Source organism: Paroedura picta, chromosome 1, assembly GCF_049243985.1.
Source record: "Paroedura picta isolate Pp20150507F chromosome 1, Ppicta_v3.0, whole genome shotgun sequence".
In the NCBI taxonomy this organism is placed as follows: domain Eukaryota; kingdom Metazoa; phylum Chordata; class Lepidosauria; order Squamata; family Gekkonidae; genus Paroedura; species Paroedura picta.
Genome location: NC_135369.1, coordinates 70,048,150 through 70,061,346, shown reverse-complemented (window position 1 = coordinate 70,061,346; position 13,197 = coordinate 70,048,150). Strand labels below are relative to the sequence as shown.

Below are 13,197 nucleotides of genomic sequence, written 5' to 3'. Positions count from 1 at the left end.
AGTATTTTCCAATACCGAGATGGCCTTCCTATCAGACACCATCGAACCATTTTTTAAAATGAGTGTCACTTCATAGAATTTAAGAGCCCATGGGCAGTCCTTGGCTTCTTATAGGGGTTTTAAGTATAAACGGATCCGGGGTTGTTCCCTAAATCTCTGCCACATTAATCATCGCGGTCACTTCCTCCTCCTTTCCATTCAGATCTAGGAGTGAGGGGGATTCCGAATCGAGGCTGCTCCAACCTAAGTCTGGCCCCCTGCATCTCTCTCTCCACGAGAAGCATCTTTGCGGAAGACGGAGGCGGCAGTCCTCCCTACACAGACGCGTTAGTCACCCCCAGCCCAGCGCCAGGGAGCAGCGAGGACTTGAAGGGCTCTGAGCGGGGTGGGCGGTGCGTGCGTGGCGAGGGGAGGGGAGGGGAGGCGCGCGGCGATTCCTGCCAGCCCCGCGGCGGGCGCGTGCTGCCTTAAGAGGCGATTGGCTGCCGAGCCGCGCGCGGGCTGAGCCAGACCTCGAGTCTCCCCCGCGCCGCACTTACAAAAGCCGCCGCCGAGTCCGCGCGCCAAACTTCAGCCAAAGTCCGCCGCGAGTCCCGCCTTCCCCTCGGCAGGCCGCCTTGCGGCGGAGGCTCGCTCGTGGGGCAGGTCCAGGGCGCCGCTTGCGGGCGCCGCAGCCGCTCACTTCTAGCCATGCCCGCGGCTCCCTGGGAAAGCCTCGCTTTAGCAGTGCTCTTGGCGGTGGGGGAAGCGGCTCCCACGAGGCAGGTGAGTCCGCGAAGGCGAGAGGGCTCCGGCCTGGGAGGGGGGCGATGCCAGGCTGCAGGTTGGTGGAGGTTGCGTTAACTGCAGAGTTTTGCCTCCCCCCCCGGCTGTCCGGGTGACCAGCATGCAGAGCATTCAGCACTGCCACCCCGTACAGGAGATCTCCACGGGCGCTGCTGCCAGCTGAGAGCTTGGCAGTTCTTCTTCATCCCAAGGGTCACCCCCCCCTCCCCGGAGCTAAACCCGGTCCTGTGCTCAGTTTGCGTTTTATGTCCTTGTTACCTTCGGGCAGTTCTTTCCTTCGGTAGTTAGGCAAGAAGCTCGACCCACCTGGCTCCTTCTTTCTCTTAACCGGCGTCCCGTGTTGACCCTCACGAGCAGGCCGTTGTCGACCATGAGTGGTGCAGCTAAAGGCCCTGCCATACACCTTGTGTGGTTAGAATGCCAAATACTGACCAAGCGGCTATTCCTAGGAATATGCTGTATCTATGTTGCGTTGCGGGGGTGGGATTAACCCCTGACAGATGTTTTTCAGGGGAGTGCATAGGTTAGAGGAGTGTTTTTCTTGTGGTAGGTTGTTTGAAAGTTGTATTTTTGGGAGGTGAGACAGCCACTGTATTTAGACTTGATGCGTGGTCTGATGGGAGGAGGGTGTCTGTGACTGACCTCTTCTTGGTCCTAGGCCAAACACTTTTGCAATGTCGGCTAAGGATCACTTTGGATCTGTGGCTGGACTGCACTTGAAGTAGCTGTGGGAGGATGGGGAAAAGATAACTTCAGTTTACACCCAAATGCCATTTGCCTTAGACTGAGGATGTCTGTGATTATACCTTGTGTTTGGGGGCTTTGGGAAGAAGAGGTGTTTTTGGTACCCCACTGAAGGTGTATTCAAACAGCTTACAATTGCCTTTCCCCACGACAGACAGTGAAGCTGGGAGAGCTCTGAGAGAACAGTGACTGACCCAATATCACTCAACTGGCTGCATGTGGAGGAAAAGTAGGGCATCAAACCCAGTTCTGCAGATTAGAGGCCACTGCATTTAACCACTACACCAAACTCTAGAGAAGCCAAAGGAATTTAAAACATTGTATGCCCTCATCTAGTTGTGCTGAACTGTGTTCTATAAGTTTAGAAGCAAAAACTGAAAGTGAGCCTGCTGAAAAAGGTTAAGCTTAATGCTGTCAGCCTGTCTACTTGTGTTATTGCAAGTAAGTTGTACTGATTTCATTGGGAATTTCTTCCCAGCAAAGATTGCAGCTTCAAAAATCTCTTCTGGCTTTAGTATGGTTCCACTTTTGCAGTACAAATCCTGGTGTTTGCCCAAATTTGGCAGCAGGGAAGAAGTTGTGATATAAGAGGGGGTTGTGATATAAATCATGTATCCCAGTTTGTTCTTTGACCCACTGTATTTATTTCATTGTTTATTGTTTACATTTATATTCCGCTGTTCCCAGTACAGTTGATTACAGCTGCACTGTATATAACATATTTTGAACTAGTATTGTTTGGAACAAATGGAGGATTAATTGATATGCGTGGTTACCATGTATGGTTAAGAAGGTGCATATACTCTAGATGCGTGTCAATGTCACACTGAATAATTGAAGCTTGAGGAAGAAGAGCTGCCCCCTGCTGCCTCTTTCACCTGTGGTATAGGATGTATACTTTGCAGAACCAGAAACAAGGTTTAAGAAGCGCAATACTAAGTTGGTTTTATATTGTCTCTTGACTGAAAGTCCCCAAGGCAGTTTCCAGCATAGTAAAACACTATAAAATCCACAAAAGGCCAGTAAAGATTCAGTAACAATTCAGTTTAAAGCAGTACAAAAGTCCATCAAATTAGAAACCTTAAAGAGTCAGATGAAAGCCTTGCAGAAGGAAACCTTAGGTTTTTTCAAATGTTGTATGTACGTCCTCATTGTAGTTAGCGGTCTTCTCCTGTAATGCCTGATATTGTAAGCGCTCTCACACACTGCTGCATGCTAGACTTGACAGAAGGTGAAAGGTCACAGAACAGGTAGAGAAGGGGATATTGCTGCTGTCCGAGGTCCAGATCTCATGGAAGGAGTCAAATGTCCCTGAAGGCAAAAATAACAAAGTACATTATTATTATTTTTGATTTAACATAGCAGAAATATACACAGAAAGCATATGATAATAAAAAATATGTAACCAGGCTGATATACTTGGTATACAAACAGATTGAACAATCCCACTAGATACTATCTAAATTTTCATTCCAGTCAATCACATGTAGGGAAAGTTTAAAAAGCTCTTGTCACATCTCCCTGGAAATCACGGTGCTCACATTCCCGTGAGAGATGAAAAATAGTTTGACAGGCTGTACCACAATTCCATTCAGGTCTTGCTGCTTTGCCCCATTTAAGCAATAGGTCTACTTATCTGCCCAAACCTGTTTGTATTCTATTCTATGTTTTGATGCTGATCAATGATCATAAATAAACCAATCTATCAATTCTATTGGACATTTTTCATGATTTATGTAACGTCAAATCCTGTGGGCCTCTTGTTGGTGTTTATCAGGGTGTGGATATTGGGTAGAACTGATTGCATCCTTAGGCTGAAATTTTGTGACTGCAGGATTTGTGCAGATATTATTGCTGGATGCCAGCCCTTACTCTGGATAATACATGGTTTTCACATGACGACAGGCTTGTGAGTTGCCCATCGCTGTTGCATCTGCAAAAAGCATTGCAACAATGGGGCTTCTACAGGGCAGGCTTCCCTTCAGTTCCCTGGGCCACTGTAACGTTTACATTTTTAAAATATTGGCAATGATATATTGTTACAATAATAAATGTAACACGTTCTGTGATTTCCCATCTTTCATTTTAAATGTCTCTAGTCACTTTAGTTGTGAAGGTATGCCTTTTTCATGGTATCAATGCAAAGGAGGAGGATATAGGCTTCATTTTTCAAATTCAGAGAGCCTGTTGCATTTATAGTTATAGTTGTATATCAGAACAATGATGTCATAGTGCCTTTAAAAAAATTAAAATCCTTCCTTGTGCTGGGGGAAGGAAACATCTACTACCCATGAAGGGTCAAGGAGCATGGCTGCTGTCTGAGTGGGAAAATATGAATTTTCACACCTGTACAGCTGTCATCCAGACTTTTCACTATGATCACTATGATCTTTTCAAAAATGTCAGATAAAAACAGGATTTAGAAAGATTGGGGAAATAAGGGAAACGGAGAATTCCAAAAATGTACCACAGTGCTATGGGCAAGCAGGAATAACACCTGCTTTTCCATGGAGCTGAACTTGGGGCAGATAACCTGCACAGAAATGGTCATAATCTAACAGGAGAGATAATAGGTTTTTCACATCTTACAATACACAGTAGTCATGAACAAGCAACAGATTTATTTATTTATTTATTTATTTATTTACAATAAAGAAAAGCAAAAGTACAATAAATATATCAGTCTCCAAATGTTCACCTAGACTAGTACATATCATAAGGCCTACTTACTAATAGGGAAATGCCAGTGATCTTGACATTCTTCCAGTGGTCTTCTATTCACCAAGCTTGTCAGCTTAGCCATTTTACAGAGTTCTCCAACTTTCCTGAGCCAGACTTTCATCTCAGGTAAGTCTGGTTGCTTCCACTGCTAAGCAATCAGCATTCTCACTGCTGTTGTGGCATGAAAGAAAAACTCTCTAGTGTTGACAGTTTGTCAGGGAAAACACTTAACAAGAAGTATTCAGAATACATTGGAAATGTGAAATCTAGCATCTTCTCTAACAGTGCATGTACTCTAATCCAAAATTTAACCTTTTTGCAGCGCTACCACATATGAGAAAAAGAACCAATTGTTTGACAACACCTCCAACTTTTACCATCATAATTATTTGACATTCTGGTGATTCCTTTTGGCACTTAGATACCATCTGTAAAACATCTTATACCAATTTCCCCTTAATGCCTGACATTTCGTAAGCTTTACGTTTTTATCCCATAATTTCTCCCATTCCTCTAAAAGTGCATTGTGGTTTAGATTTTGCATCCATTAATCATGCAATTTTTTATTTGTTCACTCTGTTTCATATTTCAACAACAGCTTGTAAATTTGACCCTGAATATATGGTTTAGCCTGGAATAATAGAGTTTCAAATTCTGTAATTGCCCCTGTGGGTTGTTAAATTTTTCAGTTTGGATTTCAGCTTCACTGTTATTTTGTAAATATTCAAACCAATCAATAACTTTATCTTCTTTTTAAAGTTGTTCCCAACTTTTAGTATGTCCCATACTTGTCAATAAGTCTTTGTATCTTAGAAAATCAGTTCTCCTCTGTTGTGACTTGTTCAAAACAGCTTCTCCTGGGGATTTCGGCATAGCTGGATCTCTCTGAGATTTAGTTTGCTGGGACTCCTGTCTTTGTTGCAGCAGTAGTGATCTGAATAAATTTGGAGGCTTGATGGCACCTGCATAATAATTAAAAAAAAACATTCATTCTCTAGAATGACCTGAAATATTAGAAGCAAGAACATTAGAAGGAAATTATAAGGTGAATTTCTAACACTGGAATGTTGTTACACAGCCATCTTTGGTTGACACTGATATATCAGCTACCATGGCAAAGTTGATTTTGCTCCCCAAAGAACTTTCTAATTAGATATGATAAAGAAGATGCTGATGGAAGAGGTATGTAAGTAGAGGCTATAAATTAACACGTGGGGCTGAAGATAATTCTGTTTGTTCAAAAAAATGTTTATGTGCAATATGAGCTAAAGCAAACATCTAGATAGTATGGAAAGCCAAGACTGGCTCACTAGAAGGGTGCTGACACCTTTTAAAATATGAGGCTGTGAACTTAATGAATGATTTTGCACATAAAACCTTTTGCTGTTGATGTGTAGGAAGAATACTTACAGTAAAACTAATATTTAAGTACTTCTGTACTTAACATTAACTTTAGAAAATCTGAGATGATTTTTTAAACCCCAATTTGTTGTGGTAGCAGCATATTGCAAGTGGACTTGGCCCTTCAATGATAAGGACATAAAAGATAAAGCAAAGGGAATATCCAAAATGTGATCAATTGCATACCACTTATTGGGATATCTTGTCCTAGGAGGTGTTACTTTTGATTCACTGTGATGAAGACGCTGCCTTATTGGGCATTGCCTACAGTAGGATTTCCTTTTTGAAGAAATGATAGAGCTCTGAACTTAAAATTCAATGAAATTAGGAATAATTATGTGACCAACAGGTTGTTGGAAATAAGTAGGCACACTATTCAAGGGGCCTTTCAGTGTATGGCCTGTGCAGTTGGTGGTTATGCTGAACAGTGCAGAACAGGTCACTGTTGTCTTGGAGACAGAATGAGGGCATTTCAGTGGCAGATATGGAGCAGAATGAGGCTATGAAGACACAGAACAAAAAGCAACCCCCCCCAAAAAAACCCTCAGATCGGTCTCCCATTCAATTTGGAGAGAAATCTAAGTTGAAAGTTTCTCTGACAAGACGAAGTTGAGTGTCTGCAGTAGATGAGAGAAGATAGGATTAGGCAGAGACAGTGGTAGCTGTAGGCAACCTATATAGTTACTTAAGATGATGGACTTGGAAGAGGCTCACTGGCTGCTTTAGAATGACTTAAGCCTTTGGCACAGTTTTATAACCAAGCCTCTGTGATTCTTCTCTTGATCAGATGGCATCTTATGAAGTTAGATTTACATTTGTGTGCAATGTGTATTAATGTGCTTTCATTCTGTCACCTTGGCCACTATGAGGGGGGGAGTAGAAGGTTGTACCAACTGAACTGAGAAAACATGAGGATTCCGTTCCAGTGGTACAATAAAAGTGTTATGTTCATTAACAGCTCTCTACATAATTAAAAGTAACCAAAAAAGGATTCATTCAACAACAAATGAAATTTTGTTTTTAAAAGATCCCATTGAGTAGGTATAAGATAAAGGTATCCCCTGTGCAAGTACTGAGTCATATCTGACCCTTGGGGTGACGCCTTCCAGTGTTTTCTTGGCAGACTCAATACAGGGTGGTTTGCCAGTGCCTTCCCCAGTCATTACCGTTTACCCCCCAGCAAGCTGGGTACTCATTTTACCGACCTCGGGAGGATGGAAGGTGAGTCAACCTTGAGCCGGCTGCTGGGATTGAACTCCCAGACTCATGGACATTGCTTCAGTCAGCATTTTTGCTGCTTACCACTCTGCGCCACAAGAGGCTCTTGAGTAGGTATAGGAATACTTTAAAGCAGTGGTCCCCAACCTTTTTATCACCGGGGACCGGTCAACGCTTGACGATTTTACTGAGGCCCAGGGGGGGGGGACATCGCCACCTGAGCCCCTGCTCTGCTTGCTTTCCCACCACGCCTCTGACTTCTCGCAGCCCACTGGGGAGTGCTGCCAGAAGCAGCTGCGCGGTGCCACGCCGAGGGGAAGCCCCAGCCCTGGCGGCTGCCGGAGAGCACCAAAGGTGAGCCAGCGGCAGACTGGCAGGGCAGCCCCTAAGAAAGCAGCCGGGGAGGAGGAGCTGCGGCCCGGTACCGACTGATCCACAGACCGGTACCGGTCCCCGGACCGGGGGTTGGGGACTACTGCTTTAAAGTATAGTAATTCCTATTGGCAGAAAAGTGTACATGACTCATCAGAACTAAGCACCTCTTTGCACATTTTTCGCTCTCCTATTCAAATTTGTAAGCCATTATATTACATGCTTAAAAAATTAACATTTTCTGAGAGTATATAATGCAAGAATAATTACATTTAAGTTTTTTCAACTGAGTCAAGGTCATGCTTATACCTGTAAAATACTCAACCAACAAGGATTCTCGCCCCTTATGTGGAGCATCTACCTAAAGGGTGAGAATCCTTGTCCCCTGCCCACTCCCCCATCTCAGACATACCACCTAGACTCCCCTCACTCCTCACTCTCTTTCCCCCCTTACCTTTGGGTCTCTGAAGACTGGTGGCCATGGTGCTTGAGCAGCAATCCCCAGCACTGAGGCCCGCTTGTTGCCCTGGTACTTCTGTGGCTCCTGCAGGCCATCTACTGGTGCACTCCCTAAGGTGGTACAGCGGACATTGCGTCTGTTATAGGAGCCGCACCAGTAGATGTTCGACATCGAAAACTTGTATTTAAAGCATGTGTATTAACTGACCATTTGAGTCAGCAAAGAGTGCAGTTCTGGTTCATTTTCTTTAATTATATACACTTGAAACTATTTGTTTCAAATAAACCTTATCTGAACAGGTGCTCTGTCTTGTGCTGTCATCCCCTTCTTTGCCTATCCATAGCCAGAGAAAGCTCTTCTGCTACTTATATCTTTTAAATGAAGATGCCAGGTGCTGAATCTGTAATCTTGTGTATTCAAAACAGGTGCTTTACCACTAAGCTGTAGTTCTCCTATGTCATCTTTCCATCCTTTTGGTTCTCTATTTCTACTGAAAGTTTCTTAAAATACCTATTATAATAAAACAATATACTACTAACCTTAGTCATCATATATCTGAATACAGTGTAGGAATACAGGGTATTGTCCCATCTAGTAAGATCTCTAGTGATCATTTTTCTTGTGATCTGATTGCTGTTTCTCTGGGAATGTAGACCAGCCTTTCTCAACCTTTTTACCACTGAGAAACTTGTGAAACATTCATTAGACTTCAAAAAACCCTAGAAGTTATGTCAGCAGGCAACACCTCCCTAGCAGTCACATGTCATCAGAAGTGACATCAGCCAGGCACTCCTACCAGATGTGACATTATGCTTCATTGTCCCCCAAACCCCAATGCAGTGAAGTTAAAATGAGAGTATTTACCTCTTTATTAATTAATTAATTAATTACAGTACCTCCTACCCATCTGGGAAGCCTTTCTAGAGCCATCAAGATATCCCAGGGTTTCATGAAACCCTTGTTGAGAAAGCCTGATGACGACAATATACATTTTATAAAATCCCTGTGTTAAAGTCTGCAGTCTACATAACAGCCCCTGGATTTTTGGAGATTATTGGTAGACTGCAGTGATCTCTGTAGTCACTTCTAGCATGGCAGTATTTTCTTGTGTGTAACTTTACTAATCCAAGTTGGTGTTATGAATTTTATAAGGGGTTTTTAAAATTCATATTGCAATCTTAAGCTACAATTAGACACCACAGAAAGACTGCACATATGATGATGATGAATTTGAACATGGTCAATCTGCATAGTTGTAGGACAAGTATGGAGCAGTAGATAAATGCATTTTCATTACTCTTTGGACTTGCTGTTCAAATTCTCGTATGAAAAATTGGTATCTTTGCCAGTCAACTAGGAAGAGATCTCTAAGATCCATCTGAGACTTCAAAAATACTCCCTCCCCCCAGGGGGTGGAAATTAGAAACCTTTTCATTCCAAGTACTTTATGGGGGATTTTTTTTGAGAGGAAGAACTTTAATTTCTTAGATACAGCATTTCAAATGGCAGTCAGATTTTTTTTTTAAAGTTATTACTGCCTTTAGTCCTTCATAGCAATTCTTGCATTAACATAGGGAAGTGGTTAACCATGTTGGTCTGATGCAGTACAACAAAGTTTGAGTCTAGGAGGTTGCATTGTTCCGAGTGTTGCAATAACTTATAATAATTTGTAATCTCTGATTCTAGTCTGATTCTGAAATTCCTTTACAACAAAACAGCTAAGCCTCCCTTATTGAGAGGCTTGAGAGGTTGAAATCTCCTACAGGTTTCTCCATTTTGTGACTGGATGTGAGATATATGTCTATTTATCCTTTGGCATAGGGTTTGAACTGTTTGTCCTATTTAGAGAACTGAAGGGCACTGTTGGCATTTAATGACATATACCCTGTTAGAATAAGAGCAAATTGATAAACCTGAGATGATGTAGTTGATGTTATTAGGCTCAGTGTATGTGGCAGCAAGAGTTTGTCACCGGAGTATGTTGTTAACTATGTTTTCATAGGTTTTAATATTGTATTGTGGGTTTTACTTGTTAATTGTAACCTACGGTGAGATGATTCTCAAGAGCAGCAGGTAAAAAAATCCAGTAAATAAAATAAAAATAAAGTTGGCATCTGGGTAATTTCAAGCTCTGGTACCAGTGTCCATGCTCAATTTAGATGTTGTATTACCATAGGTGAGTAGTTATTTGAGACTAGGGGTCTCTCTGTGCACAGTAGTGTCCAGAAAATGTATTTCTTGCATTGTCAGGTTGATGGTGGGGTGAAAATCATTGAATGCCTGGTGGAATATGTTCAGGGCTTCTTTACCATGTGTCCAGACAATAAAGATGTTGCCACCAATACACAGAAGACACCCAGCTCTTCCTCCTGATGGATGACTGCCCTGATACCCCCCCCCCAGAACCCTTAACCAGATGCCTGGAAGCAGTGATGATGTGGATCAAGCAGAGTCGTCTGAAGCTCAACCCTTCAAAGATGAAGGTCCTGTGGCTGGGTAGGAAGGGACCAATGAGGAAGCACAGTTACCCTGGACAGATTGCATCAATCAGTAGCCCACTCCTCCAGAAACCTGTGTTGCATAATGGGTACATAGCGCTTTTCTGCACACCCTAAATTTAGTGTCATGGTTACCATCTGATGATGCTATATTCCAGCCGTTTCACATGACATTGCCAACCTCCCACATCTGGCCAGCAAACTGCTCACTACATCTGCCATTTTAAAGCACAAGTTGGTGAATCCCCAAAAGTGGATTCACCAACCTAAAAAGTGCTGTCCCCTGGTATACAACCAGCAGGCCACCAGCACAAGAAATGTATGGAGGTGAAGAAGCACTACATCTGCTTCCAGTGTCCAACCCTCACGTCTGCCTCTCTCTCCCCTCACAACACCATAGAGGTCCCACATCCGGACTGTCCCCCAACAACTGTGCTGGCTAACAGTTGAATTCCAGATCAGTCTTATGGTCCTAGTAATTACTTTCAAGGCCATACACGGTCTGGGCCCAGTGAAAGGCCTGCCTTTCTGCCAAGCCCGTCAAAGAGCTCTGTGCTCTGCCACCCCCAACCAGCTAGAAGAAGAAGAGTTTGTTCTTATATGCCGCTTTTCTCTACCCAAAGGAGCTTACATTCACCTTTCCTTTCCCTACAATAGACATCCTGTGTGGTAGGTGAAGCTGAGAGAGCCCTGATATTACTGATTGATTAGAACAGCTTTATCAGTGCTGTAGCAAGCCCAAGGTCACCCAGTTGGTTGCATGTGGGGGAGCGCGGAATCAAACCCGGCTTGCCAGAATAGAAGTCCATACTCCTAACCACTACACCAAGCTGGCTAGTGATCCCAAGCCCTATGGAATTCCACTTGACCTCAACCAGGGCTAGAGACTTCTCTGTCCTGGCCCCTACTTGGTGGAACGAACTCCCAGAGGAGATTAGGGCCCCAACAGAACTAAAACAGTTCCGCAGAGCCTGCAAAAGGGAGGCATTTGGTTGAGGTCCACCTTAACTAAATAATGTGTACTGGGCCCTGAGCCTCCCACCCTTGAACACATCAGCAATATACATCTTGTACTAGATAATGACCATTGTCTTTCACAAGTATCTAGGAAGCAAAGATTTCTTTGCTAGACAGCCTCCTAGTCTCAAACTATTCCTCATCATAATAATACCAAAAGTTTTATCACATCTCAGCTATAATTGCCCAGTTACTTATGCATCTTGACTCTAACTAGCCCTTCCTGGTAATTAACACCCCCCCCCCCAAACCTTATAGATGTAATAATTGAGGAAATTCTATTTCACTGTATATGAAGAAGCTCACTTGCACAAAAAAGCTTCAGTAAAATTCTATTGGTATAAATTTTTTTGTTGGATACAATTCTATTCATAGGTGTTTGACCTAAATAGGTGTATGTTCCTAATTCTAATCAGGATTGTCAACTAAATATTTTCATGCAAGCTTGTATTCGGAATGGGCAGTACTGGAATGGTGGTCCATATAGGCACAATTAGGAGAGATAATGATATTAAAGCATTGCTGTGTATCCTTTTCTGGGTATTTTTAAATTAAGTCTCTAATAACATGAAAAATTTGAGCAGATTTTGTTGCTTATAATGGGAAAGTAAGCAGTTCTTTACGTTCTTGATTACCCTTCAGCATGAAGTTGTTAGACCTTTGGATGGTCACATTTTAAAAGTTCAAAAATGACATAAAATCCCTGTTAAAATCCATCTAGTGTATTTCTAGACAGAAGGAGATTTATGACATTTGAGTAATTTTTTTTCTCCTGAACATGACAAATCACTTTAGCAAAATGTTCTTCAGATCATGTTTTTCAGAACTTTCATTATGTTCATAATTGTGTCATGTTTTGTTTATATATTCTTCCATGTAACACTTGAACAATAACTTGATAACTCCTCTTGAAAACATCTGGCTGACTAACCATTCACTGTGTACTCACGTCATGCAAAATAGATCTGTGCTGAAGACTGTTGGTTTGCATGTGTTGATTTTCCAAGATTCCCACCTGTGTTTTAGGGGATGAACTTCAGATATAAGATTCACAAAGTTTTAATGGTTTTTTTTCAAAAAAGACATGTAGTAAAATAAAATTTGATACATGAATCCAGAATGTGAGTGCTTGTTGGACTGGATTCAGATAATAAAATACAATTAAATATAGGGAATGTAGTAAATATGGTTATGAGAAAAGCGGGGGGTTAGATGAGTCATAAATTGGGATTAGGATTGCAGGGAGAAATATCAACAACCTCAGATATGCAGATGATACTACTCTAAAACAAAGAGGAACTAAAGAGCCTTTTGATGTGTCTGAAGGAAGAGAGTGCAAAACTTGGCTTGAAACTCAACATCAAGAAAATGAAGATCATGGCATCTGGCCCTCTCAATTCCTGGCAAATAGATGGGGAGGAAATGGAGGTAGTGACAGATTTTATTTTCCTGGGCTCCAAGATCACTGCAGATGGGGACTGCAGCAAAGAAATTAAAAGATGCTTGCTCCTGCGGAAGAAAGCTATGGCAAATCTAGACAGCATCTTAAAAAGCAGAGACATCACCTTGCCAACAAAAGTGCGTCTAATCAAGGCTATGGTATTCCCAGTTGCAATGTATGGCTGTGAAAGTTGGACCATAAGAAAGGCCGAATGTAAAGAAGAAGGAAGAAGAAAAAAAGAAGGAAGAAGAAGAGTTGGTTCTTATATGCCGCTTTTCTCTACCTGAAGGAGGCTCGAAGTGGCTTACAGTCACCTTCCCTTCCTCTCCCCACAACAGACATCCTGAGAGGTGGGTGAGGCTGAGAGAGCCCTGATATCACTGCTTGGTCAGAACAGTTTTATCAGCGTCATGGCGAGCCCAAGGTCACCCAGCTGGCTGCATGTGGAGGAGTGCAGAATTGAACCCAGCTTGCCAGATTAGAAGTCCGCATTCCTAACCACTACACCAAACTGGCTCTCAAAGAATTGAGGCTTTTGA

General features: G+C 42.6%; 1 protein-coding gene across 2 annotated transcripts in view; it reads left to right on the top strand.

Annotated features, from left to right (window-relative positions):
* Positions 1-490: 490 nt before the first annotated feature.
* The window catches only part of GLP1R (glucagon like peptide 1 receptor), a 187,189-nt gene continuing 174,482 nt past the window's right edge, over positions 491-13,197 (top strand). For both annotated transcript variants that reach the window (XM_077342038.1, XM_077342030.1), the window contains exon 1: positions 491-765. In XM_077342038.1, the coding sequence (XP_077198153.1) occupies positions 691-765 (75 nt within the window). In that variant the 5' untranslated portion in view covers positions 491-690. The remainder of the gene's footprint in view (positions 766-13,197) is intronic.